This window comes from Diaphorina citri, unplaced genomic scaffold (genome assembly GCF_000475195.1).
Source record: "Diaphorina citri unplaced genomic scaffold, Diaci psyllid genome assembly version 1.1 scaffold101, whole genome shotgun sequence".
NCBI classification, from domain to species: domain Eukaryota; kingdom Metazoa; phylum Arthropoda; class Insecta; order Hemiptera; family Psyllidae; genus Diaphorina; species Diaphorina citri.
In genome coordinates, this window is record NW_007377538.1 from 120,724 (window position 1) to 147,260 (window position 26,537).

General features: G+C 37.7%; 1 protein-coding gene across 1 annotated transcript in view; it reads right to left on the reverse strand.

The window, feature by feature from the left end:
* The window catches only part of LOC103524481 (alpha-N-acetylgalactosaminidase), a 47,694-nt gene extending 36,300 nt beyond the window's left edge, over positions 1–11,394 (reverse strand). Inside the window, 3 exon segments of the mRNA XM_008489495.3 lie at positions 4,237–4,411; positions 10,695–10,847; positions 11,234–11,394. Coding sequence (XP_008487717.1) covers positions 4,237–4,411; positions 10,695–10,846 — 327 coding nt within the window. The 5' untranslated portion in view covers position 10,847; positions 11,234–11,394.
* Positions 11,395–26,537: the final 15,143 nt, after the last annotated feature.

Here is a 26,537-nt window from a genome sequence, read left to right on the forward strand (position 1 = left end):
AATTGTTCCTGCGGGGATTGAATATACCTACACCAGTGTGAAGAACGGCCATTTTCACACTTTTAACCAAACTAGGTATTTATTTTTCACCGATATTTTCAATCATTTCTGGGCGATCTGCAAAACGGACCGATACCATTAGAGTCGAATATTTAGCTATTTATCATACTGATCTCCATGTAGGATGTAGGTAATAGATAATCGGCATGGAGAGTAGCTTGGACCTTGATATTGCTTTACAAGAATAGCACAAAGCACAATAGGACACACCAGGATAGATCAATAGGTACAGTACAGAGTTACAGAGGTAGAATGGTATCCGGCAAACTTGAAACTTTATTTTCCCTGGTAATAGATAAATTAATTGGATATGAGATAGATAATAATTATAAAGAATAGATGGAAAGGTCTCATTATATCGACCCTATTATATTGGCACATCCACGTACCCACGTAGATCACGTACGTGCTGTCAGGACCTACGAGGAAAATCCTTTCCACATCCATACATTATCCGGCAGTCGCGTATCATGAGATTTTCCAAAAGGGGAGCTATAAACCCATAATACGCCGATCTACTGACGGTTCACATATGAGATAGATAATAATTATAAAGGATAGATGGAAAGGTCTCATTATATCGACCCTATTATTGGCACATCCACGTACCTACCCACGTAGGTCACGTACGTGCTGTCAGGACCTACGAGGAAAATCCTTTCCAAATCCATACATTATCCGGCAGTCGCGTATCATGAGATTTTCCAAAAGGGGAGCTTATAAACCCATAATACGCCGATCTACTGAAGGTTCACTCGAAGAGATACGCCAGGAGGGGAAGTGAGATGAAAAACACGCGTTCATTTCACGTTGGGTTGGCATCATACCCGAGTTGGAATGAAAAACAGTAAACACTAAACAGTCCTCTAGCTTCCATGGAGTACACCAGTGCATGCACCACTGCAGTATTGTAACCATGTATTGTGTGATAGGCATTATTAACGGCCTAACGTAAGATTAGGTTTAATAATACACTATTGGAAGATAATCAACAAGGTGTCCGGTTCTTTTTTGCATATGACCTGTAAGTGTTGGTATACCATAGAAGGGTACCTACCTACCAACTACTAAAGTTTGTTCAGCTATTATGAAATCTAAGAAAATAAAAAAAAAATCATAACTCTGTAGGACTCTAAACATTCTGTAAAACTATAGATTTAAATATTTAAAATCTCAAATTGGACTGCATAATTTGTCTGCCTTAAACAGTCGAAAGACTCCGCTAATCGTATTCTAAGTCCAACCTATTAAATCTTCCTTAATAGCTGCTAAGGTACTGTATTCTGATCTCGTAGAAAGGCTTCCAACATTCCAAACATGAAAAAATATGTAGGAAGAAATACTTACTAAAACATCTATGTTTCAAATAAAGTCTAAGGACCATTTTACCTACAGAAATGGATTACAACTACCTATTTTGAACCAAATAAATTTACAAAATGATACAAAAAGTACCTACAATTTATTGTCAGTGTTAGGTTCGTACCTAGATGCATAGGTAAAACATGGTAGGTAAGCACCTATTATAATATTATGCATAGTTAGTACCTACTGTTATAGTTGTAACAATAGATAGTAACTAATTAACACGAAGACTGATCTTTCTATTTTATGGTTATGGGTTGTAAAAGGTGATAAAAATCCTACTGATATTCCCATTACTTTGAATCTTTTAACTGCTCTCACTTTATACTTTTTAATGAACATCCGTCTTTAACTGTCAAAAATACTTTGTAGAATAGAATATATCTTGTTATTAATCTGTTCGAATGAGACTAAAAAGTCGTTTTACCCCAAATACCTACGATTCAAATATAAAACTGTCCACACATAGTCGACAGCCGTCGATCGATCATCGAATATCGAATCGACATCGAATATCGAATCGACATCGATCGATATGTGTCTACACATAGTCGACGAAGGTCCCAGATCCCCGGTCCCTCCTGCCTTCTACCTAGAATAGGTACCCACAAAGACCTTTAATTCGATACATATAGGTCGACCAGGTTTGGATAAGTCCTTCTATGGGGACAGACAGACAGACGACACCGAAGCGAATACAATGGCCCGTCCACTATACCTTTTTTATTACTATCGTAATACTAAAGGAAGGACGGGCTAAAAAAGAAGTCATTTACATATTTTCATCTCATTTCCCCACATAATAATATTTAAAATTACTCGTTCAAAAGGAAAAGTTTAGAATCAGCATCTGCAACTTTTTGACCGCAAAGCGGACAATGGTACCCACATAATAATATTTAAAATTACTCGTTCAAAAGGAAAAGTTTAGAATCAGCATCTGCAACTTTTTGACCGCAAAGCGGACAATGAAACAGAAAGTGAAACCCAAGCCTCACGCCAGGGACATGTCGAGTCTCAAGTTTACAACTTTCTATTTTCTCAGTCTAATAACTTGTAACAATACTCTTGGAGTTGCATTGAAAATCGTTGGCCGTAGGCACGTCCACTATACCTTTTTTATTACTATCGTAATACTAAAGGAAGGACGGGCTAAAAAAGAAGTCATTTACATATTTTCATCTCATTTCATTCTGTTAATTTCTGTTCCACGTACAGTTTTCATTCCTACTTATTTCCATCAAATACGCAATACCTTGTAATGTAACTGCGGGGGAAACAGGAATTTTTAATCCCCTCTTTTTTATCACAGTCAGCAGGATAAACAAGGTATAATTCTATTCTAAAAGTAGGTAGCTATGTAAACTTTTTCAGTAGGATAGGTAATACGCACCCTTGAGCTTGAAAGAGAGAGAGAGAAAGAAAGAAAGAAAAGAAACAATATTAGTGTATGTGCCAAATGTACCAAATACCCCGACTGAGTGGGAAGGGGAAAATCAGCAGCACACGAGTGCTCAGATGGTCACCCATTTGTTTTCTAACCACGCGCAACGTTGCTTGACTTTAGTGATCCATTGGGGACTGACGCATTCAACGTGTTGGCGCTGTTGCCGTTGGCTTGATCCCTTGAAAGTTGAAAGCCGGGAACAGCTTGGCCAAAAATGGAGAAGCTAAAATTCACAGCTTGTCTAGAACTATAGTGTAGATTAGATATATGTAGTAATACAGTCCGAATATTGGGGACCACAGAACCTGAGCACTTAGAACAATCACTGGCCCGCGAATCCTATCTAAACATCAGTGATCCATTGGGGACTGACGCATTCAACGTGTTAGCGCTGTTGCCGTTGGCTTGATCCCTTGAAAGTTGAAAGCCGGGAACAGCTTGGCCAAAAATGGAGAAGCTAAAATTCACAGCTTGTCTAAACATCAAATTAAATAAACAAATGATAGAGATGTGCGTACGCCAACGAAATCATCCAGATTTAAATTAAGCTCTGGAAGAACTTCACAAAGCACTCGCAAAAATTTGGTGTTATTAGACACAATCCATATGAATTTGAAAGTTTTGTCACAAATTGTCACCGAAGGTTAAATGTCGTTTCCTATTTGATAAATATTATGACTTCGATTCGAACCGGGGATATTAAACATTTTCATGTGTAGTGTGTACTTATCTATCTAGTACAGGGTGGACAAAAATTTATGTCACCTGAATTTTCCAGTTTCGAAATGATTTTGAACTGTTCTACCCAAGTGTGCACTGTGCACTTGTGCTTCGTTATGGGAAAGAACACCCAACATACTGGATACTGGTATGCTACGCAATGGGCTCATTATTCAGTTTTCCCGTTATTTCTCGTAATTATTATTATGGCCTATAGTCTCTAGTCTCTTATAGACATCAGAAAAAAATCGTGTAGGATAAAGAAAGTAAATAGGTAGGAAAAGGAAAAAGAAAAAGATAAAGAAAGTAAATAGGTAGGAAAAAGAAAAAAAAATGGTATTCCTACCATTATTCTATTTGTGGCAAAATCTATTTTTAAAAACTATACAGAAAGTTCAACCTCAAACCGCCCCATATAAAATCAACTAAATGAACCCGTAAAATCCCAAAAAGTGTACAGGGGCTTTACTGGGCCTGAAGCTCTGATTTTACGGGCTAATCAGCTTATTTCCTTTTAGGGATGAGCTCTTTTTCCCATGGGGCAGAGGTTGAACACCTTCTATTCCCTTGAGTATGTATGTATGTATGACTTATAATAACTTATATGACTTATAACTTATAATAGACTATATGTATGTACTTACGTAGTTTGAGAGATCGGCAATTCCACGGGGGAACCTCTTGGCGTCAGCCTGCAGCCTGCCGTTGAAGCTTCTGGTCTTGTCTAGCCAGCAGTCATCAATGTTGATGTACTCGTAGCCAACAGCGGCGTAGCCTTCTGACACCACCAGGTCGGCCATCGTGCGAAACAGACGCTCACTGGGGAGGAAAAGAAATGAAACAGGAGTTTAGTATTACTATCAGGAGAACCTGCTCAGTGCAAATGAGAGAGAAGTACAAGTAGCACACTTCTGGGAGCGACAGATACCTTTTCCCGGCCCCGCCCTCAGTTTGCGTGAGGTTAGAGGAGACGGGTAGGTAAGGTAGTCGCGTCCTCTAGCTAGCTTCTATGGAGTACACCAGTACATGCACCACTGTAACTATGTATTGTGTGATAGGCATTATTAACGGCCTAACGTAAGATTAGGTTTAATAATACACTATTGGAAGATAATCAACAAGGTGTCCGGGGTAGTTGTAAATACATAAATAAATAAATTACCTGCTGATTCAAATGTGTCACACCTCAGTCTGTAGTTCTGCAGAACTTTAATTTAGAGGGAGTAGGGGTAGTCGCCATTTCGCCAAATGGAGGGTAAAACCACGGTCCCTAAAAATCTTCCTTACAGGTATGTAGGTTTATCAACATTTTCGTGTTGACTGTATTTACAAAGACATCAACTTTGGGAAGTTGTAAAAACATAAATAAATAAATTACCTGCTGATTCATATGTGTCACACCTCAGTCTGTAGTTCTGCAGAACTTTAATTTAGAGGGAGTAGTCAATAAGATGTTGTAATAGAGGTGTGATAGTCTGTAGGGTGTGGTGTACTTTAGATACTTCGTGTACTGAGCCAAAATACCCAAAATAAAAAATAGGACCTACCTAAATAATAAACTATGTATATATATCAAAGTACAGCCAAAAAAATAGACTATTATATTATTTGAAGGTAAAAGGAAACTTGTGATACATAAATAACGCTTTAAGTGCCACGTCAGTCATACAAGCGTACCAAAAACCAACATCAGATAATCCAAAACTGCACCTTTCTGGCTTGGACACTCAAAGTGTTAACCAAGTATCCTATCCTCCTATCCTCATGCCACGGAGAAGTCTGAGAACTTCTGAAATGTCTGGTCCAAATCCAAACTACTATAGATCACTTTGTCATTGAAATCTCGTTGATTAATCCATTGAAGGATTAGGGTTACGTAACTGACGAAAAAAAAGTCAGAAAAAAAGATCTTACGTGTGTTATTGTGGACATTTCCAGGAATTCCAGGACCGTCCACGGACAAACCGGGCTTTGGGGCTATCTCCAACCATGGGCCTTTCCTTGCAACACATCACAAACGGCTGCTTTTGGGCTTCCTTTACCTAACCAGGCTTCGGGGCTATCTCTAATAATGGGCCTCTCGTAGCAACACTTAACGAACTACTCGTTTTGGGCCTCCTTGTCCTAACTAGATTCAGCGGATAACTACAAAAATGGGCCTCCCCTCACAACAATTCGTAAACTGCTGGTTTTGAACCTCCTTAAGGAGCTACCCGGGGTGTATGGACCGGATCAAAACCTCTTTGTGGTAGGCCATGGTTAGCTTCCGAGGTAGGTGGTGACGGTGGTTGGCTATTTTCTGCATACTCGTAACATCGCGAGGATGGACGACTCAGTCTGGTTTGGGACTCAAACCTCAAACATTGTTGCGGGATCGGGAAAACCAGAAATATGATTAGCTGCCAAGCCCAAGTAATTATAATAATAGAGGCCTATCGTGTATTATGTATAACTAGATAACCATTTTGTTTTTATTCTATTTCGAAAATAGCTTTTATTGTTTTTCCAGCAGAAGAATTTATAGGTTATGAGGTTAGCTCTGACTTTTAGTTATGAATTATATTATGGAACATTCTGAATGTCTTCATAATGTAAGGAGCTGTGTGAATAGTTGTAAATGTTACTAATCGAAGTATTAGGTACCTAGAGGTACTTATTTTATTATTGATTTGATTTTCGATTTTACTTCTAATCGAAGTATTAGGTACCTAGGTACTTATTTTATTATTGATTTGATTTTCGATTTTACTTTCATGTAATGATTTAAAATCAAGACTAGAGCCCGTTCTCCCTTTATTCCTTTAAGTCACCCATCCCTTTATTGGCCTTGCTCGGCGTAGCCTAACATAGGTGACGCTAAAACCGGTCTTAAATTATCAACTGAAGTGTTATCTAAAACTTTCTCGCCTTGAGTTCATAGGTGGTCGCGACAAATTTCAAGATCAGGGCTCATTTGTTTGAGAAAATGTGAAAAAAAAAAAATCCCCCAAAAAACAGTTTTTTTTTGGTTTATGGTTCTCTGGACAAAATTTGCACCACCACTTTCGTGTTCCTGGTAAAAAGACCTTTAATCTGAAAATATAAATAATAGCACCTTAGCCACCTGGCTGTATTATGATATGATAAATTAGGTTAAGACCTTGCTTTTCTTTAACCTTAGGGTTCAGGGGTAACGTATAGGTAAGAAACATATTGATATGTATCTATTCTGAAAATATAATAGCACCTTAGCCACCTGGCTGTATTATGATATGATAAATTAGGTTAAGACCTTGCTTTTCTTTAACCTTAGGGTTCAGGGGTAGGAATCCTTAGACTGAAATTAGATAAATGCCTTATACACAAAAGGCCCATCTGAGGCTTAGATGTAGGGGCAAACAGCCCTAAAGGATGAGTTAAGCTTCTACGAATCTACAAGATTTATGCCTTTAGCAGAGGGAAAACCGTGGACTACTCAACCCAAATTCGAATTAACACGGCTTGGAGTTCAATTTCGGAATCTGCTGGATCTGTGGTGTCTCACAATTTGAAGTCTATTTTTCAATTTTACATGAGCTTGTCCAGTAGAACCTATGAATACCCAAGTTTCAAGTAGATAGGTACCTACATAATGGCCGGTTTCACCAATATTTTTTCAGCCTCTAGAAAGCATGTTAAGCTAACAGCTTGTCAAGTTCCATTTGATTTGTATAGACTCAACAAGGCCGTTATGGGCTAAAAAGAAGGTTGGTGAAACCCATCCTAAAACTATCAAAATAATAATATTCTAGGATAGACAAAACTTTAAAATAGATCTTGTACTAAGTAGATAATAGGATATTGTTGACTCGTTTGATCTAAAATAACAAGTTATAGGCAGCAGGTCTAGCAAGGCTGCAAAGTGGACATTCGAATGTCGAGGACAAATGGAAATCATTTGAAACTCGTGGAAATATCGGTATTCATGACTATAAAATAAGAATATGACTATAAATCAGCATAGGTATTATTAAAAATAAGAATTTAAATTAAAATCTTGTCGACATGTGGAACGTGCGGCCACCGTAAAGTGTGGAAAATGGCAGTGGAAAAAACCCATATTAAGTGCTAAATTGGAAAATTGGCACAAGTAGGCCTGTCAACATTAAGACCTCAGTGCTTGTCACCCGATAAAGGTGCAGGGAACAGATTGTGTTTTGTCGATTGCTGATAATGTATGGTTTTATGCGTTTGAATCGGTATAGGATAAAGAAATATGTATGTACAAAAAGAGGAAGCACCAAACATACCGAATAATCGACCATGCTGGCATACTCAGATGTATGATGGATGGATATGCAAGCGATGACGTGATGGACTTCACAATCTCACCCAAATGATTGATCATAATTGTGCAGCACGTATGTACAGTCCACGTCAACTGGGAAGTCCGATGGAAGCGCATGGAGGGGAACCGCAACTTCTCAACTGTAAGTCGGACAGTTCCTTCACAATCTCACCCAAATGATTGATCATAATTGTGCAGCACGAACTATAAATCTACCATTACAGGCAGAATGATAATGTTGTGGTAAAGTGTAGACGTATGATTATCATGATAGAATAATAGCATCTCTAGATTATGATTGACGGGATGATGAATGTACCAAAGTGCCTTCTCTCACCTGTGAAAATATAATAGCACCTTAGCCACCTGGCTGTATTATGATATGATAAATTAGGTTAAGACCTTGCTTTTCTTTACCTTAGGGTTCAGGGGTAATAACACTGTAACCGCGGAGATGGGAAGACTGAAAGAGCTGGAAACAATAACTTACTGAAGACTTGCTCTCAGCCCAAGAATACAATATCAACATAAAATATAGAATATCAACCTATGAATACCCAAGTTTCAAGTAGATAGGTACCTACATAATGGCCGGTTTCACCAATATTTTTTCAGCCTCTAGAAAGGGAAGACTGAAAGAGCTGGAAACAATAACTGAAGACTTGCTCTCAGCCCAAGAATACAATATCAACATAAAATATACAATATCAACCTATGAATACCCAAGTTTCAAGTAGATAGGTACCTACATAATGGCCGGTTTCACCAATATTTTTTCAGCCTCTAGAAGGCATGTTAAGCTAACAGCTTGTCAAGTTCCATTTGATTTGTACAGACTCAACAAGGCCGTTATGGGCTAAAAAGAAGGTTGGTGAAACTCATCCTAAAACTATCAAAATAATAATATTCTAGGATAGACAAAACTTTAAATAGATCTTGTACTAAGTAGATAATAGGATATTGTTGACTCGTTTGATCTAAAATAACAAGTTATAGGCAGCAGGTCCAGCAAGGCTGCAAAGTGGACATTCGAATGTCGAGGACGAATGGAAATCATTTGAAACTCGTGGAAATATCGGTATTTATGACTATAAAATAAGAATATGACTATAAATCAGCATAGGTATTATTAAAAATAAGAATATAAATTAAAATCTTGTCGACATGTGGAACGTGCGGCCACCGTAAAGTGTGGAAAATGGCAGTGGAAAAAACCCATATTAAGTGCTAAGTTGGAAAATTGGCACAAGTAGGCCTGTCAACATTAAGACCTCAGTGCTTGTCACCCGATAAAGGTGGGAACAGATTGTGTTTTGCCGATTGCTGATAATGTATGGTTATACGTGTTTGAATCGGTATAGGATAAAGAAATATGTATGTACAGCTTGACGTCGACTGTGAAGATCCGATGGAGGCCGGTCCATGCGATTCGGGAACAGAGAAACTCTCGACTGATAAGTCGTACAGTGATCTACAGGTCTTCACCTTTCGATTCGGCAGTGAAAATTCTTCAGTGTAACGATCCTGAACAAACACATGACTTAGGCACATATGATTACCTCAATATTCGAGCTATTTTTTGACGACGTGCGCGCCTCTGCTCGTCGATTCACAGTGAACGTGACTGTACAAACTAGAGTTTGTCATATAGTCTAGGAGTTCGTTCCTCTACTTCTCGTACATCGGAAAAATATGGCGTGAAACTGCACACAAGTGAAACATCGAGTCTTAACTTTCGCAAGAAAATTCTGTCAGGTCTCTAACCGATCCTGGAACAAACTAATCAAAGAAGGCACGTATAATCCACAATGATTATATCCCGCCTTCTGCTTGTCTATTACAGTTCTTAGTTCCAATTTAAAGTGCAATCGCTTCACTGGTTCCTTTTACTTTCGTCGGTCCTCATGGCAAACTGCAAGCTGCACCTTATATTGCAAGTGGTGTTGCTCTTAACAAGTGGATGATCAAATGCACTCATGTGCAAGATGTGCATCTTTGTAATTTGCACTACAGCTTCCTAGATTGTCTGCACCTACAGACCGAAACGCACGACTTCTGGTAAAATTAACGTTTGGGTACCTACAATCTACAATACCTATGTATGTAGGGGATATACGTGCCTAATAATTATATAGGTATGACTTGATAAGAACTTAATACTTCTCTGTTGTCTGTTTCAAATACTTTATTAGCTCTTTATTAATTACTTTATCAGCTGCTCTTTTATCTCCTAAGTATAGGTATTCCTTTTATTATATGTATATGATTCTGGACTGAAATCTCAACAGCTGTTGGAACTTAAAATGTTGTTGCGACTTCACCTTCCAGGATTGAGTAATGTTATGATCGTAGATCTTTATGTATCTGTTACCGATAATGGGTATTTCTGATATACCTATTCGATGAAATCTAGTTCCTGTTTGCTTTGGTTCCAATCAAGCAGGTATTCAATAAGATATCAAATACATAGAAACCAAATCATATCAGAACTTCCTAGTTGGTTTACAAATCTACAATACATGATCTTTTGGTTAAAATGTTTGAACTGAACTTTTCTTTAGCTAAACTGGTTAGCTTGGACGGTAGTGCACCTACATTGTAAGCGCTAGATCGCTGATTCCCGCCCGGGGCGAAATTTATCCTGAACAGTTGAACAGACAAGGTTCGTTCTCGGAACGGCCGGTTTTCTCCTATCCTGACCTCCTTGTCTTCTCAATTCTGGGACGACAAGACCTCCGTTGTTTCAGTATCAGACTTCTTCAGAAAAGGGGGAAAAACTTTCCAATTTTCACTTACCTGATACAGTTCTCGGGGTCATTTTTACAGTCTGTATTACACCGGAACCTTTCCCATGCTAGCCAGCCCATGGGTGGCGTCAGGGCTACTCCATTGTCTAATGCTTTGCTCACAGCCACCAAACTTGCTACCAAGAGACCTGCTAACCACATCCTGTGAACAGAAGAAAATATTTCAAGAGTTTACAATTTGAAGAACCAAAAGGATTTAAACAGTAATGAAAATTATTTGGAAATGCTATCAAATATAGTGTCCCTGCTGAAATTGACCAATATCAGAACTTCCAGAAGTCGGTTTATAGTTTGTTTTTACCAGCGTTGAGGTTAATTGAAGGTCAACCTATACCAAACAGATACCCGGATTGATCGGCTATTCCATGATTGGACTCATTTTCGGGATAATTCGAGGCTGCAAGTTACAAGTCCCAGTCCTAATGAGTTTTTCTGGAATATCTTGAGTTCAATTTTATTTGTGTAGGCTTAACAGGCTGTTAGGGACTAAAAAAAGGTTGGTGAAATCCACCACAAGTGTCTTCGTACCTTTGTCAATACAATTCACCAAAACATTTAACCAGAAACATTCACTAGAAAATTTCTCACGTCTCACTTTATAAAATAAATCTGTTTATATTGGAAAACACTCGAAGACCTTTGTCGTCACCATTATGACCAACACTGGAAACAAAACAGTGTTTTTATTCTGAACATAAATATGACTAACAACCTTACAACACAACTCAGTGTTAACAGATGGTGTCTCTGATAAAGGACTTCGTTAATCGTTATATCAGTGATGTTTCATATTTTGATGTCACTTAGGGTACTATTTTAGACAGAACTTTGGATTTTGCAAAAGTTATTACGGAACGATGCAGTTATTAGACTATTGCCGAGGAAACATGGAAACATCTTGTGTCTTCGCCAAAAAGTCATGAGTTTAGAAAACGATCTTCAAAAAATAAGTACCTATAGGGACCTAGGTAGGTATCTATCGTATAAATCCCTTGATAAATTCATATATCAAGAATGATGATAAACTGAATATTAAACAAATTAGGTAGGTACATAGGCACTGATTTTCTCTAATATCACGATCGTCTTTCTCCCTCAGTCCTATTTCCTCTCTCTCTCTCTCTCTTCCTCTCTCTCCCTCTTTACCTCCTCCTCAGTCCTTCCTTATTCTCCTCTCCCTCCCCTCTCTCTCCCTTCCCCTCCCTCTTCTCTCTCCCTCCTCCTCCTCATCATCATGTATCTTCATTTCCTCAACGTATGTCTATCTTGTTATGAAGAGGAAATGCTATGATAATTATCTCTGTATTGACATTTATTTTTTCGTGAGTTACCTAACGCACACACGTTGGGCGTGGTTATTGCCTGAACTGCCGTCAATCTCATTGACCCTACCATTATTATTACTAAGTACCTACTATTTATTATTACTACCACTACCATTTATATTTAGCCTTTGTTATTAGTATTTAATAAAGGGTGTCCCAATAAGAACGCAAAATTTGATTGTTGAATAAAGCATGGTTCTCCGTGCAATAAAATGGACTTCTGGATAAGATGATTTGAGAAGTAGACATTCTGAAATTTTGTATGGAACAATATTATTAGTATTTAATAAAGGGTGTCCCAATAAGAACGCAAGATTTGATTGTTTAATAAAGCATGGTTCTCCGTGCAATAAAATGGACTTCTGGATAAGATGATTTGAGAAGTAGACATTCTGAAATTTTGTATGGAACAATCTCTCTACGCTCATTACTGTCCGCCCAGCAGTGCAGTGGACGATTAGTTCAAGTACAGCATATTAATCAGTAGGGCCGGGAACATGAAGTGCCACAGTCAAAATGTTCTTCCAAAAACAACGTTCAAACAGACATAAATTACACACATGCAGAGTAATAAAATTACTATTAGTTACATACATTCTTTAACACAGGGCTTGCATTCCGCACACCCATGGGACACAACTAACAGAGTGGACACATTTTGTGAACAGTTAACACTGGTTATTGAGCGTTTAATACCATTTTCCATTTTGTTCTAAAAGTTGTTGGAAATGATTAGAGATCACTGGATATAATAATACCCTCAAATGATGTAAATTTCGTACCTATCTAGTTCTTGTTTTTGCTACGAGTATCTATTAAAGAAGCCTTTAGATCTGTAATCTGGATCAGTAAAGTTCTTCATTTATTGTACTTGCTCCTCTCTGACATACCTTTCTTCTTGTATCCTTTTTCTTCCGTCCTTTTCTTGTCTTTCACTGCTCTCCTCATCAGCTATGTATATCTGTTCATACCTCATACCTCGTGTAATAATTTGGCGGAAAACCGCGCCGACAGTTTCGGATTTTCAGTCCTGCGTGAAATTCCCGCGTGCCACCCGTTATCACTTGTCGCGATAATTACATGCACCAACAACTCTTGTCACTTTGTGCACAAATTTAATGAATAGACGCGCGGTTGGGGCCAAATTAATGAGGGAAAAAGGGCAGCCCAAGTGAAAATGTGAAAAAAGGTGCCCAAAATGACGGAGAAGGAGGTCAGAATAATGACAAGGGTTTGCAGCCGTGGCGGTGGCGTACTGTTGCTGTCACATTATGTCACCGGATGATATATATGTCTAAATAAAGTGATATGTACAGGGTGCTACAAATGTATGTCCGTTGAAAATTTGGGGCCAAATTAATGAGGGAAAAAAGGCAGCCCAAGTGAAAATGTGAAAAAAGGGTGCCCAAAATGACTGAGAAGGAGGTCAGAATAATGACGAGGGTTTGCAGCCGTGATGGTGGCGTAATGTTGCTGTCACATTATGTCACCGGATGATATATATGTCTAAATAAAGTGATATGTACAGGGTGCTACAAATGTATGTCCGTTGAAAATGTAAAATGGTGTGAGAAAACAGATGATGTGAAAGCGCAGGGCTATTCTCTTCTTTTTTATGTATTGAAAATTAGAAAAGTGTATTATGAAGGAAAGGGGGAGAAAAGGTTGAAAATGCCGAAAAAAACATGAAACTCTGTTTCGTGTTATTATAGGCCGGTTGGCACTTCGAACTCTTGACTATTCTCTTCTTTTTTATGTATTGAAAATTAGAAAAGTATATGAAGAAAAGGGGGAGAAAAGGTTGAAAATGCCGAAAAAAACATGAAACTCTGTTTCGTGTTATTATAGGCCGGTTGGCACTTCGAACTCTTGACATTCGTGCGCCTTCACTTTTTAGGACATTGGATTTAAAACCAAGAGGACTGTGATGTATGTGAATCATAGAAGTGTCGAATCAGCACAGCGACTCAAAAGTATTTTATACCTAGAGGTTCAACAACTAACGTATTGCTCTTTTTACCAGCAAATGGTGAAAGCGCAGGCTATTCTCTTCTTTTTTTATGTATTGAAAATTAGAAAAGTGTATTATGAAGGAAAGGGGGAGAAAAGGTTGAAAATGCCAAAAAAAACATGAAACTCTGTTTCGTGTTATTATAGGCCGGTGGGCACTTCGAACTCTTGACATTCGTGCGCCTTCACTTTTTAGGACATTGAATTTAAAACCAAGAGGACTGTGATGTATGTGAATGATAGAAGTGTCGAATCAGCACAGCGACTCAAAAGTATTTTATACCTAGAGGTTCAACAACTAACGTATTGCTCTTTTTACCAGCAAATCAAGAGAGCAGAAATAATAAGCTAAAAGCCATTGCCTTTAGAATATCTGATGTTAGTGATGAAAGTCTTGGTCCGGTTTTCTTAACCAAGAACTATTTGAACCGCCCTGTACACATTCAAACTTGTGTAGTGTGTCTGATATGTGCGAGTGTGCGAAATACCGAATCCAAACTATTGTGAAGTGAAAACAAAGCATGACAATTGACCATGGCAATGGTTCAAAATGGAGCAGTGAGCACCCAACTCACTAATTTTGCAAATTTGGTGTCTGACTTTAGATAAAGGTCAAAATAAAACAGTTCATCCATCATCTTCTTTCTCGAGGCTAACGTGCTTACAATTGACCATGGCAATGGTTCAAAATGGAGCAGTGAGCACCCAAATTTTGCAAATTTGGTGTCTGACTTTAGATAAAGGTCAAAATAAAACAGTTCATCCATCATCTTCTTTCTCGAGGCTAACGTGCTTATGATGCTGGAGCAATTGCCCCTTTAGATGCGGCAACTGCTCGAGATCTAACCAAGTCACAGTGACAAAGGACGTATTTTAAAGCCGATGGCCCTACGTATACCAAGTGGAAGTTAATGGTTCCGTTCCGGGATAAAGATCTGACATTGAGTTGTTCAAGTTCATCAGAAGAACCTGTAGCCTCTGGAAACCTTTAATTAACTAATACAAAATTGCACGTAATTTTCTACGATTTTGCACGTAATCTCATTTCTGAAACCAGTGAAAAAATACGACTAATCGGTGCTTTGAAATGTGTAAGTTGGAAGTTAATGGTTCCGTTCCGGGATAAAGGTCTGACATTGAGTTGTTCAAGTTCATCAGAAGAACCTGTAGCGTCTGGAAACCTTTAATTAACTAATACGAAATTGCACGTAATTTTCTACGATTTTGCACGTAATCTCATTTCTGAAACCAGTGAAAAAATACGACTAATCGGGGATTTGAAATGTGTTTTCAATAGATTCTAATCTATAGGTACTTGAATAACTTGAATTGGAATTTATTTTTCCTAACGAACGCTCAACAGAGTCTAATCTATAGGTACTTGAATTGGAATTTATTTTTCCTAACGAACGCTCAACAGATCGAGGTAGGTATAGAAGAGAAGATGAAGAGATTATGCAAAGGTCAAACTGATTAGTGACAAGAAAAGATCTGGAGTGAAATGGAGTAACGGCGCGATTTGTAAATTCTAATCTATAGGTACTTGAATAACTTGAATTGGAATTTATTTTTCCTAACGAACGCTCAACAGATCGAGGTAGGTATAGAAGAGAAGATGAAGAGATTATGCAAAGGTCAAACTGATTAGTGACAAGAAAAGATCTGGAGTGAAATGGAGTAACGGCGCGATTTGTAAATTACACTCAAGTAGTTCACGGATATTAATCCGTTATCGTAGTGCACACTCAACGATGAAATGCATTTGCTGACATTGGTCATATTGTTATGCATGTACTTACTGACTGACACACTCAAACCAGGGCTGTGATATACGGACATCTTGGCTTTTTCCATGAGTCCCGATGATGTTAAATGTGAATATTTCACTAAGAATAATAAATTGGTAGGTACATGAGTTTCTGCAAAAAGTGCCTAGTTATGTAACCATGGGTCCCGATGATGTTAAATGTGAATATTTCACTAAGAATAATAAATTGGTAGGTACATGAGTTTCTGCAAAAAGTGCCTAGTTATGTAATTAAGTGGGCACAGATACCATTATGCTTCCGGGGTGCACTCAGTTGCTTGAGGAATTGTTTGAAATCCAAGCGAAAAAGGTAAGAATTTCGATGTGCTCTGGTTATTTTGGGGTGCGCTCAGCCTCGTGAGGACAACTGTTAAAATAGTGGGTGGCCCAACGTCAAAAAAGCTGCATTTCGTCAGGAAAGCACCAAATTTGGCATGGACCTTCATTTGGACCATATAAGTGTTCAGGTCGAAACACACTACTATCACGTCACGTGAGCTCACGTATAGGAGAGTGTTTCTTCTACTTTTATACTCTCACATGTCGATGGAAAACGACAAACGAATACTCACGGGTTTAGTATGTAACACTCTTTTTTTACGAGCGAATGAGTGTTTTGTTATTTGTGGGGCTAATGTTTTTATAATTATCATTATTAAGATTGCTGGGTTTTTGTTCAATTTTGACAAATTGCCAGCAAATTGTTTCAAGTATTGGAAGTTACTGCTCATTAAGTACCGAGGCAAGTGATTTTTTTACGTTACGCTGTTTTGTTTATTGTCAATGAGGCGCCTTAGTTGCCAGCAAAATAGTCCAAGTATTGGAAGTTACTGCTCATTAAGTACCGAGGCAAGTGATTTTTTACGTTACGCTGTTTTGTTTATTGTCACATGAGGCGCCTTCCATTACTCACTCATTTTCGCTGTCGAAATATTGCTCATAAATTGAAACAAGTTTCATTAAATTGTTACGAAGGCTGGGATGCTGTATTTTACTCCTGGTTTTTCCTGTTGCCTCTCTCCTATAGATCCTCGCTAATTACTTCGCCTTCCTGTTCAACATTGCCTTCATTCCAGAGAGAATTTTCAACTTCCTCTTTGCTATAATATCTTTTCTCTTTCCTCTCTCCCTGGCTCACTCTTTCCTCTCCCTTTCGTATTGCTCCTTTTGTCCCATTTTCCCTCGCTCTCACTCCTCACCCTATTCCTCCCTTGCATCTCTTCTTCTCCCATATGTATCCTTCCAGACTCTCCTTCTCTCTCCCCCTTCTCTCTCTCTTTCTTTCCTCTTTCTCCTTCTCTCCCATTTTCTCTCCTTACAAGCAGGATTATTATTTCTGATAAATTTTATTTTGACATTTTCTCTTTTGAACCCTTTTTGTCTTCCCTCAGTTCTCGTCCTATCTTCGCTCCCTCTTTCATTTTCCCTCGCTCTCACTCCTCACCCTATTCCTCTCTTGCATCTCTTCTTCTCCCATATGTATCCTTCCAGACTCTCCTTCTCTCTCTCTTTCTTTCCTCTTTCTCCTTCTCTCCCATTTTCTCTCCTTACAAGCAGGATTACTAATTAATTATTTCTGATAAATTTTATTTTGACATTTTCTCTTTTGAACCCTTTTTGTCTTCCCTCAGTTCTCGTCCTATCTTCGCTCCCTCTTTTCCTCTTTCCCCTTACTTCCCCATATTATTAATGATGTTGAGAAATGTTCACATTTCTCCACGTTTTCTGTCGTCTCTTGTTTATTTCTGCTCTTTCAATTTGATTTTTCTCATCCTTTCGTTTCTCACTTTATGTTTCTCGGTGTTTTTCTTCTTATTCTTCTTCTGCTTTTCATTCAATCAAATATTTTTTCATCCCACTTTCTGTCCCTCCGAAGAGTTTTGATAGTTGAAACTACTGAGGTCTTATCGTCCCGAAATCAAAACTTCTCTGTTTAAAGATAAAGTTTGCCCCGGGCGGGAATCAAACGTCCCACCTAGCGGTTACAAGGCAGGTGTGCTACCTTCCAAGCCATCTAGGCTAGATCAGTTCTTTAAATAAATTTTAACAATTTCTCTCTCTACTCTCTAGCCTGCATAATATTGGCTGTTTAAAGTGTTTAGGCTTCCCGTTACGTCATATTTTATTGTCCTAACCTCCTAACGAGATATTTTCTTATACCCCTTTCTCCTTATCTTGTTAAATCTATTCCCTCTGGTTTGGAACATTATCCGCACTCTCGATATCTGCAGTGCAGAGGTCCCCCACATTTTTTTTGTTTCACCAGAAGTCCATTATTCTCAATATTTATATCCCGGTACCTTCATCTCTCCCTTTTCCCCCTCACAATTTATTCTTCTTTTATTCTATTCCTTTCCTCCCATTCGCCTTTATATCCATCGTATATTATCTCCCTCTGCTCCTTTTAACACAGAGCAAAACATAAATAAATAATAGGACGAGATAAAGGTACATGCATCCCTATATCCCCCTCTATCGAGGTAAGAATACACCACCTGTTCCCTTTTTTTATTGTTACAGGAAAGTAATAAGGGAGAAAAAATGAGATAGGGGGAATACGGGAAAGAGGAAAAATCCCCGGGAAAAGATATCATCTCTCAATGAGTGAGAGACAGATGTTACAGGTTTTCCAAAGAGCTTAATTATTCCTGTGACGTCACAAACATGACGTTTTTATCAGAGGCCTCTTCAGTCCTAATGTCTCAAAAAGTACCTCACATATTGTCAAATCAGAAAAGAAGTTTGACACAGGTACAGGCGCAAATTGAAACTATAATATCATCTTTGTAAAGCGTCAAAACAGACATTTTCTTTCTTTTTTTTTCATACTTTATAGCTGCTTTTGTTGGAGTTTTTATTGTGACTCGGTCTTGCTATTTTGTTCTTATGTCAAAAATTTGACGATCTACCAGTGAAATGAGGTGGATTTCATACCATAATAATTTAAGAGGTTGTATTTCAGTATTTGATTGAAGAATAGCTTTCGGTCCAAGACCAGAAATTATACCAATACCTCTTCTTTCTGTGTTTCCATCCGCTTGTTTCACTTCGTTTTCCAGGTCAACCAGTGGTTGTGGTTGTATGTCTTCATTTCTTATGTCCCTAATCTGGCTGGTTTTATGACCGTAGCGTAGGTTCCTTGGATATCTGATGTTAGTGATGAAAGTCTTGGTCCGGTTTTCTTAACCAAGAACTATTTGAACCGCCCTGTACACATTCATACTTGTGTAGTGTGTCTGATATGTGCGAGTGTGCGAAATACCGAATCCAAACTATTGTGAAGTAAAAACAAAGCATGACAATTGACCACAAACTTGTGTAGTGTGTCTGATATGTGCGAGTGTGCGAAATACCGAATCCAAACTATTGTGAAGTAAAAACAAAGCATGACAATTGACCAACTCTAGTCTTGATTTTAATCATTACTTGAAAGTAAAATCAAATCAAGAATGATGATAAACTGAATATTAAACAAAATAATTAAGTAGGTACATAGGCACTGATTTTCTCTAATCACGATCGAATAAACTACGGGCTAGAAAATTCCCGGAGGGACGGGCCCGATTTGGCACGCGACGCATGACACGATGTCATGAGAAGACAGTTCTCGTCTCAGTTCAAAGTGAGCTGAAAATTTCGAGGGCCTTTTCAATATTTTTCATTGTTCATCTCAACTCGCTATTTATATCTAGGTAACATTTGAGTGAGCTCTTCCACCCAACCAACATGACTACGCTATTATTATGTTAAGGTGGTCTCTTAGAATGAGAATGACATCAAGATTTGGCACGCGACGCATGACACGATGTCATGAGAAGACAGTTCTCGCCTCAGTTCAAAGTGAGCTGAAAATTTCGAGGGCCTTTTCAATATTTTTCATTGTTCATCTCAACTCGCTATTTATATGTATCTAGGTAACATTTATTGTATTTTTTTTTTAAGGCATTATTGCAGGATTCTCGCAAAATGAGTGAGCTCTTCCACCCAACCAACATGACTACGCTATTATTATGTTAAGGTGGTCTCTTTCTGATCCTTTGTGTGCCGCGTCCATTTTAGTTTAGGACGATTGCACTACCCAACATGACTACGCTATCAGGGTAATAGTAATTTCAAACACGCTTTCAAAGTAACATTATAAACGACTCGTATTTGCAATTTCACAAACATAATTGCAAGCTGTTAAGACTTGATTGGTATTAGGGGTGTATTCGAGCAATATTTTAATCCTCGAATTTTATGACCCTGTCTCCTAACCTCCTAACGATGCTTTACCTCTGACGTATAACACCCTAATTTAATAAAAGATTTTCTACTCCCCTATTGTGTCGGCATTTGGTATCTCCTACAAAACACTCGAGAATATTTTCAATCAGTAATAATCCTGTCCATCGTAAAGGTACTTGAAAACGAAGCCCCTCTAAACCTTTTCTATTAAAAAGCTCTTCCGATATAATACTTTGATTTGCAAGGTATATTGAAATTTGAAATGTCAAGAGGCCATAGAGACTTCCTAATACATGATAGAAGCTTTTTCAAAGGTGATGCTTTACCTCTGACGTATAACACCCTAATTTAATAAAAGGTTTTCTACTCCCCTATTGTGTCGGCATTTGGTATCTCCTACAAAACACTCGAGAATATTTTCAATCAGTAATAATCCTGTCCATCGTAGTCCCTACGCGCATTACTGTCCGCCCAGCAGTGCAGTGGACGATTAGTTCAAGTACAGCATATTAATCAGTAGCGCCGGGAACATGAAGTGCCACAGTCAAAATGTTCTTCCAAAAACAACGTTCAAACAGACATAAATTACACACATGCAGAGTAATAAAATTACTATTAGTTGCATACATTCTTTAACTCAGGGCTTGCATAATGAATCCCGAACACCCATGGGACACAACTAACAGTGTGGACACATTTTGTGAACAGTTAACACCGGTTAATGAGCGTTTAATACCATTTTCCCTTTTGTTCTAAAAGTTGTTGGAAATGATTAGAGATCACTGGATATAATAATACCCTCAAATGATGTAAATTTCGTATCTAGTTCTTGTTTTTGCTACGAGTATCTATTAAAGAAGCCTTTAGATCTGTAATCTGGATCAGTAAAGTTCTTCATTTATTGTACATTACGAGTTAAAACACCTTTATCTGCATATGGGGCTTGTATATTTTTTATATTATGCTTTATTTTTTCCATCTATCGTTGTTATCAGTTTTATTATAACGGCGTTTATTATAGCCGATGTCCCTACTTACACCAATACCAGTTCTGATTTACAATGTGTATTATTAAAAGATTGATTTGAGGTACCCATTGTAGATTTGAGGTACCCATTGTAGATACATACCACATCTACCGTGTTTTAATTATTAAAGGAACGTCACGACTCATTTACTCGTATGTAACATCTACTGCACTTGGTGTAAAAGTAGAAAAACAATGCGTGGCTCTGAGATAGACGAGATTTGGCATTCCTTTCAATGGACGAACATCTTCTTCTCTTTCTTCTTCTTTTTTTTTTTCTTCTTTTTTTGTGGTAAAGAATTTCTTTTTTGTTCCGCCCTAGAAATACTTTTCGACAACATTCTCGTACATAATATTTTTAAGTCTGAAACATTCATCTAATCTGGACACTTATCCACTTATCTTTATTTATATACGAACAATGTGATAATGAATGTCGTGATGTTATGTCAACACGAGGCTAAACGCTAGGCTTAGTCACAAAGAAAACTACACAAATACATTCCAAACCACCAAAAATAAAACACATGAGGTATGAGTATCTTTCTATCTTTTCAATCTTTACGCAATGTTATCACGCCGCTCAGCTCTGTGCTGGGTCCAAATATAAAAATAGTCCAAATAGTCAAAGAGCCATTGATGAACTCACAGACTCCTTGTGATGCAACATTTCAAATGTCCTCACGAGGATGAGTAGGAGTAGAACAGAGCAAATAATAATATGAAGTTGATTGATATGCTAGTTACCCTTATTAGTGGAAATCTAAAATAATTAACATCTTTGTTGGAGATGTCAAAGTTACCCTTATTAGTGGAGAATAGTGGAGATGTTAAATTAACATCGTTGTCTGATTATGTCAGTAACCATTTATCTAAAATTAACATCGTTGTTGGAGATGTCAAAGTTACCCTTATTAGTGGAGAATAGTGGAGATGTTAAATTAACATCGTTGTCTGATTATGTCAGTAACCATTTTATTAGTGGAGATGTCAAATTTACCTTTATTAGTGGAGATGTCAAATTTACCTTTGTTAGTGGAGAATAGTGGAGATGTTAAATTAACATCGTTGTCTGATTATGTCAGTAACCATTTTATTAGTGGAGATGTCAAATTTACCTTTATTAGTGGAGATGTCAAATTTACCTTTGTTAGTGGAGAATTGGAGATGTCATGTTAAATTAACATCGTTGTCTGATTATGTCAGTAACCATTTTATTAGTGCAGATGTCAAATTTACCTTTATTAGTGGAGATGTCAAATTTACCTTTGTTAATGGAGAATTGGAGATGTCAAAGTTCCCATTATTGGTGAAGATTCTTTTGCTCCAACAGCTCCGTATTTTGCCTTTTTATTCACGAGGTTCATTTTAAAGTTAACACCTAGGCACTCTGCTTTCTAATTTATATCCATGCCAAGACCCTAAGTAAGAAATGAATGAGTAGATAGAAGTTAGTATTTGGAGATGTCAAAGTTCCCATGATTAGTGAAGATTCTTTTGCTCCAACAGCTCCGTGTTTTGCCTTTTTATTCACGAGGTTCATTTTTAAGTTAACACCTAGGCACTCTGCTTTCTAATTTATATCCATGCCAAGACCCTAAGTAAGAAATGAATGAGTAGATAGAAGTTAGTATTACCTATCTCTTCTAACCGTTCCTCTCTGCTTTCTAATTTATATCCATGCCAAGACCCTAAGTAAGAAATGAATGAGTAGATAGAAGTTAGTATTCTCTTCAAGTCTTGACTAAATGTCTATTTCCGTATTTCAGAAAAGTAACTGAGGGAGAGAAGGAGAAGAGGAGAAGGAAATACGCACTCACCTTTTTTGTAACTTTTTTCCATTCCTATCTCTCTCTCCTCCCTTTTCCCCTCTTTTTCAATTTTTTCTCGAAATTTCGTTCCTTTTTTCAGACTTCTCTTTTTTTTCTTCTCTCAGTAACTTCTCTTTTGTCCTCTTTCCTTGAATTTTATTTTTGCTCTCTTCTAACCTTGATGGCCCTATAAATTCTTCCTTTTTAATCTCTCTCTTTTTCATACACTTTTCCTTCCCTAGACATTTCCCTTTTTTATCTTCCTTTTGATATCTATCTCCCTTTCTCCCTAACTTTTACCTCCTGATCTCCATATCTTCTCTCTCTTACCCTCCCCCTCTTTCTCTCTCGCTTTCTCTTTCCCTCCCCTCTCGCTCTCTCATTCCTTCATTTGTTCTTTCTTCTTTCTACTTCCTCCCTATCCCTCTCTTTCTTTCTCTCTCTCTCTCTCCATCTCTCTCTCTTGTTTTTTCATTTGTTCTCTCTTCCCATACTTAAATTCTACACAATGCACTCAACACACAAATAGGTGGGGGGGAGAGGGGGAACTCATAGTGGGGGGAACTTTTTTTGTTGCAACATTTTGTATTCAACGCACTCCGGATATGTCGAACTTTATTATATTAAAAACTTGTACCATGAGAGCTTTCTCCTCCTCCCTCTTTCTCCTTCTCCTCCTTCTTCTCCTCCCCCTTCTCCTCCCCCTCCTCCTACCCCTTTTCTCCTCCTCCCGTTTCCCCATTTTCATACACCTTCCTTCTCCTTCTTTTTTCAGTTCTCATTCTCTTTATAATAATTTCATCGCGGAGTGTCTCCCACTACCAAAGGATGAGGCTTTGAAAAGAGAGTACCTAATAAGAGGGAAGGAAGAAGAAAAAAGGGAGTAGGAGAGATAGGGAGTAAGAGAGAGAAAGGGAGTAGGAGAGAGAGAGGAAAAGGAAGTGAGAGAGTAAATGAGAAGAAAAAGAGAGAAAGGTGAAAAAAACTGCGTCACAAATAAAATTGTCTGGTACAGTACCTACCTACCTGCACTACAAATAAAAATAGACAGACAATAAAATTGCGCCAATTTTTTTTTTTTTTTTTTCTAATATGTGTATATCTGGCAGATAGATATCACTTTTTAATTCTTCTCAAGGTGGTAGTGTCTGCCAGTGATGAATGACAAGGTGTGAGCATTGAAGATTTCTAAGAATTTCTTTAATGTTGAAAATGAGATAGAAAGTAATGGACAGTTTCCGGTGTACGCCGGGGGGGGGCACAAAGAGAGTTTTAACTCCATTTAAGTTTAAGCCTCGAATTAAGCAATCTGATTGGTTGATTTCGCTTATTATTATTTTTTTTATAAAAAATATAAATAAAAGTGCCCTGCCCAGCAAATCAGACAGTGACATTTCTCACCAATTATTTGATTAGAAGAGTACTTTGCCTCCTCAGTCGAGTCAGTCCTCAAAATACTCAAAATAGAAGCAGTCTTACTCTACTTCTGTTTCCCTCTGTGATACCTAAATTCCCAATAACGATAGAGAAAAAAGAAAATTTCTCGTTCATGTCAAACCCTTATCCATCAGGAGTACCAGGACATAATTTATATTCATTATCTCCCACAGGAATCAATCTAGAGGTCTAGACTAGTCTAGTGTTTCTTCCTCTAAAAAATATCACTTTCCTTTTGTTCTATGCTTTCTTCCCTCTTCCACTCCCTTTTTCTCAAATCTACTTCTATTTCCGCATTATCACTTATTCACTTTCTTTTCTAACCCTCTTTAGTTCCTCTCTTTCTCCCTACATTTCTTTCGTCCACATTTTTAACCCCTCTATAAAATATCACTTTCCTTTTGTTCTATGCTTTCTTCCCTCTTCCACTCCCTTTTTCTCACATCTACTTCTGTTTCCGCATTATCACTTATTCACTTTCTTTTCTAACCCTCTTTAGTTCCTCTCTTTCTCCCTACATTTCTTTCGTCCACTTTTTTAACTACCATTGTACCTCCACTTTGTTCTCTGTTCCCTCCATGTTTACTATGTAACATTTTCGATTTTCCCTCATTTCTTATTCGTATTTTTCCAAATACGGATTTTTTTGGTCTCTTCACCCCATATTTTATTTATAACTATTTTTCCGATTCTCTTTTCCACCTCTAATATACATAAGTACAAATGTTTTCTTATACCCTTTTCTCCTTATCTTGTTAAATCTATTCCCTCCGGTTTTGAACATTATCCGCACTCTCGATATCTGCAGTGCAGAGGTCCCCCACATTTTTTTGTTTCACCAGAAGTCCATTATTCTCAATATTTATATCCAGGTACCTTCATCTCTCCCTTTTCCCCTCACAATTTATTCTTCTTTTATTCTATTCCTTTCCTCCCATTTCCGCATTATCACTGATTCACTTCTTTCGTCCACTTTCTTTCGTCCACTTTTTTAACTACCATTGGACCTCCACTTTGTTCTCTGTTCCCTCCATGTTTACTATGTAACATTTTCGATTTTTCCTCATTTCTTATTCGTATTTTTCCAAAGACGGATGTTTTTTGGTCTCTTCGCCCCATAATTTATTTATAACTATTTTTCCGATTCTCTTTTCCACCTCTAATATACATAAGTACAGATGTTTTCTTATACCCTTTTCTCCTTATCTTGTTAAATCTAGTCCCTCCGGTTTTGAACATTATCCGCACTCTCGATATCTGCAGTGCAGAGGTCCCCCACATTTTTTTTTTGTTTCACCAGAATTATTCTCAATATTTATATCCAGGTACCTTCATCTCTCCCTTTTCCCCTCACAATTTATTCTTCTTTTATTCTATTCCTTTCCTCCCATTCGCCTTTATATCCATCGTATATTATCTCCCTCTGCTCCTTTTAACACAGAGCAAAACATAAATAAATAATAGGACGAGATAAAGGTACATCCATCCCTATATTCCCCTCTATCGAGATAAGAATACACCACCTGTTCCCTTTTTTTATTGTTACAGGAAAGTAATAAGGGAGAAAAAATGAGATAGAAGGAATGCGGGAAAGAGGAAAAATCCCCGGGAAAAGATATCATCTCTCAATGAGTGAGAGACAGATGTTACAGGTTTTCCAAAGAGCTTTTTTTATCTGGATAATATCATCTTTGGTAAAGCGTCAAAACAGACATTTTCTTTCTTTTTTTACATACTTTATAGCTGCTTTTGTTGATAATATCATCTTTGGTAAAGCGTCAAAACAGACATTTTCTTTCTTTTTTTACATACTTTATAGCTGCTTTTGTTGGAGTTTTTATTGTGACTCGTTCTTGCTATATTGTTCTTGTCGTCAACATTTTGACGTTCTACCAGTGAAATGAGGTGGATTTCATACCATAATAATTTAAGAGGTTGTATTTCAGCTATTTTAAGAATAGCTTTAGGTCCAAGACCAGAAATTATACCAATACTTCTTCTTTCTTTGTTTCCATCCACTTATGTCACAAAAGATCTAACCAGGTCGCAGTGACCAAGGGCGTTTATTAAAGCCGATGGCCCTACCTTTACCAATACCAGGTCAACCAGTGGTTGTGGTTGTATGTCTTCATTTCTTATGTCCCTAATCTGGCTGGTTTTATGACCGTAGCGTAGGTTCCTCGGTGAC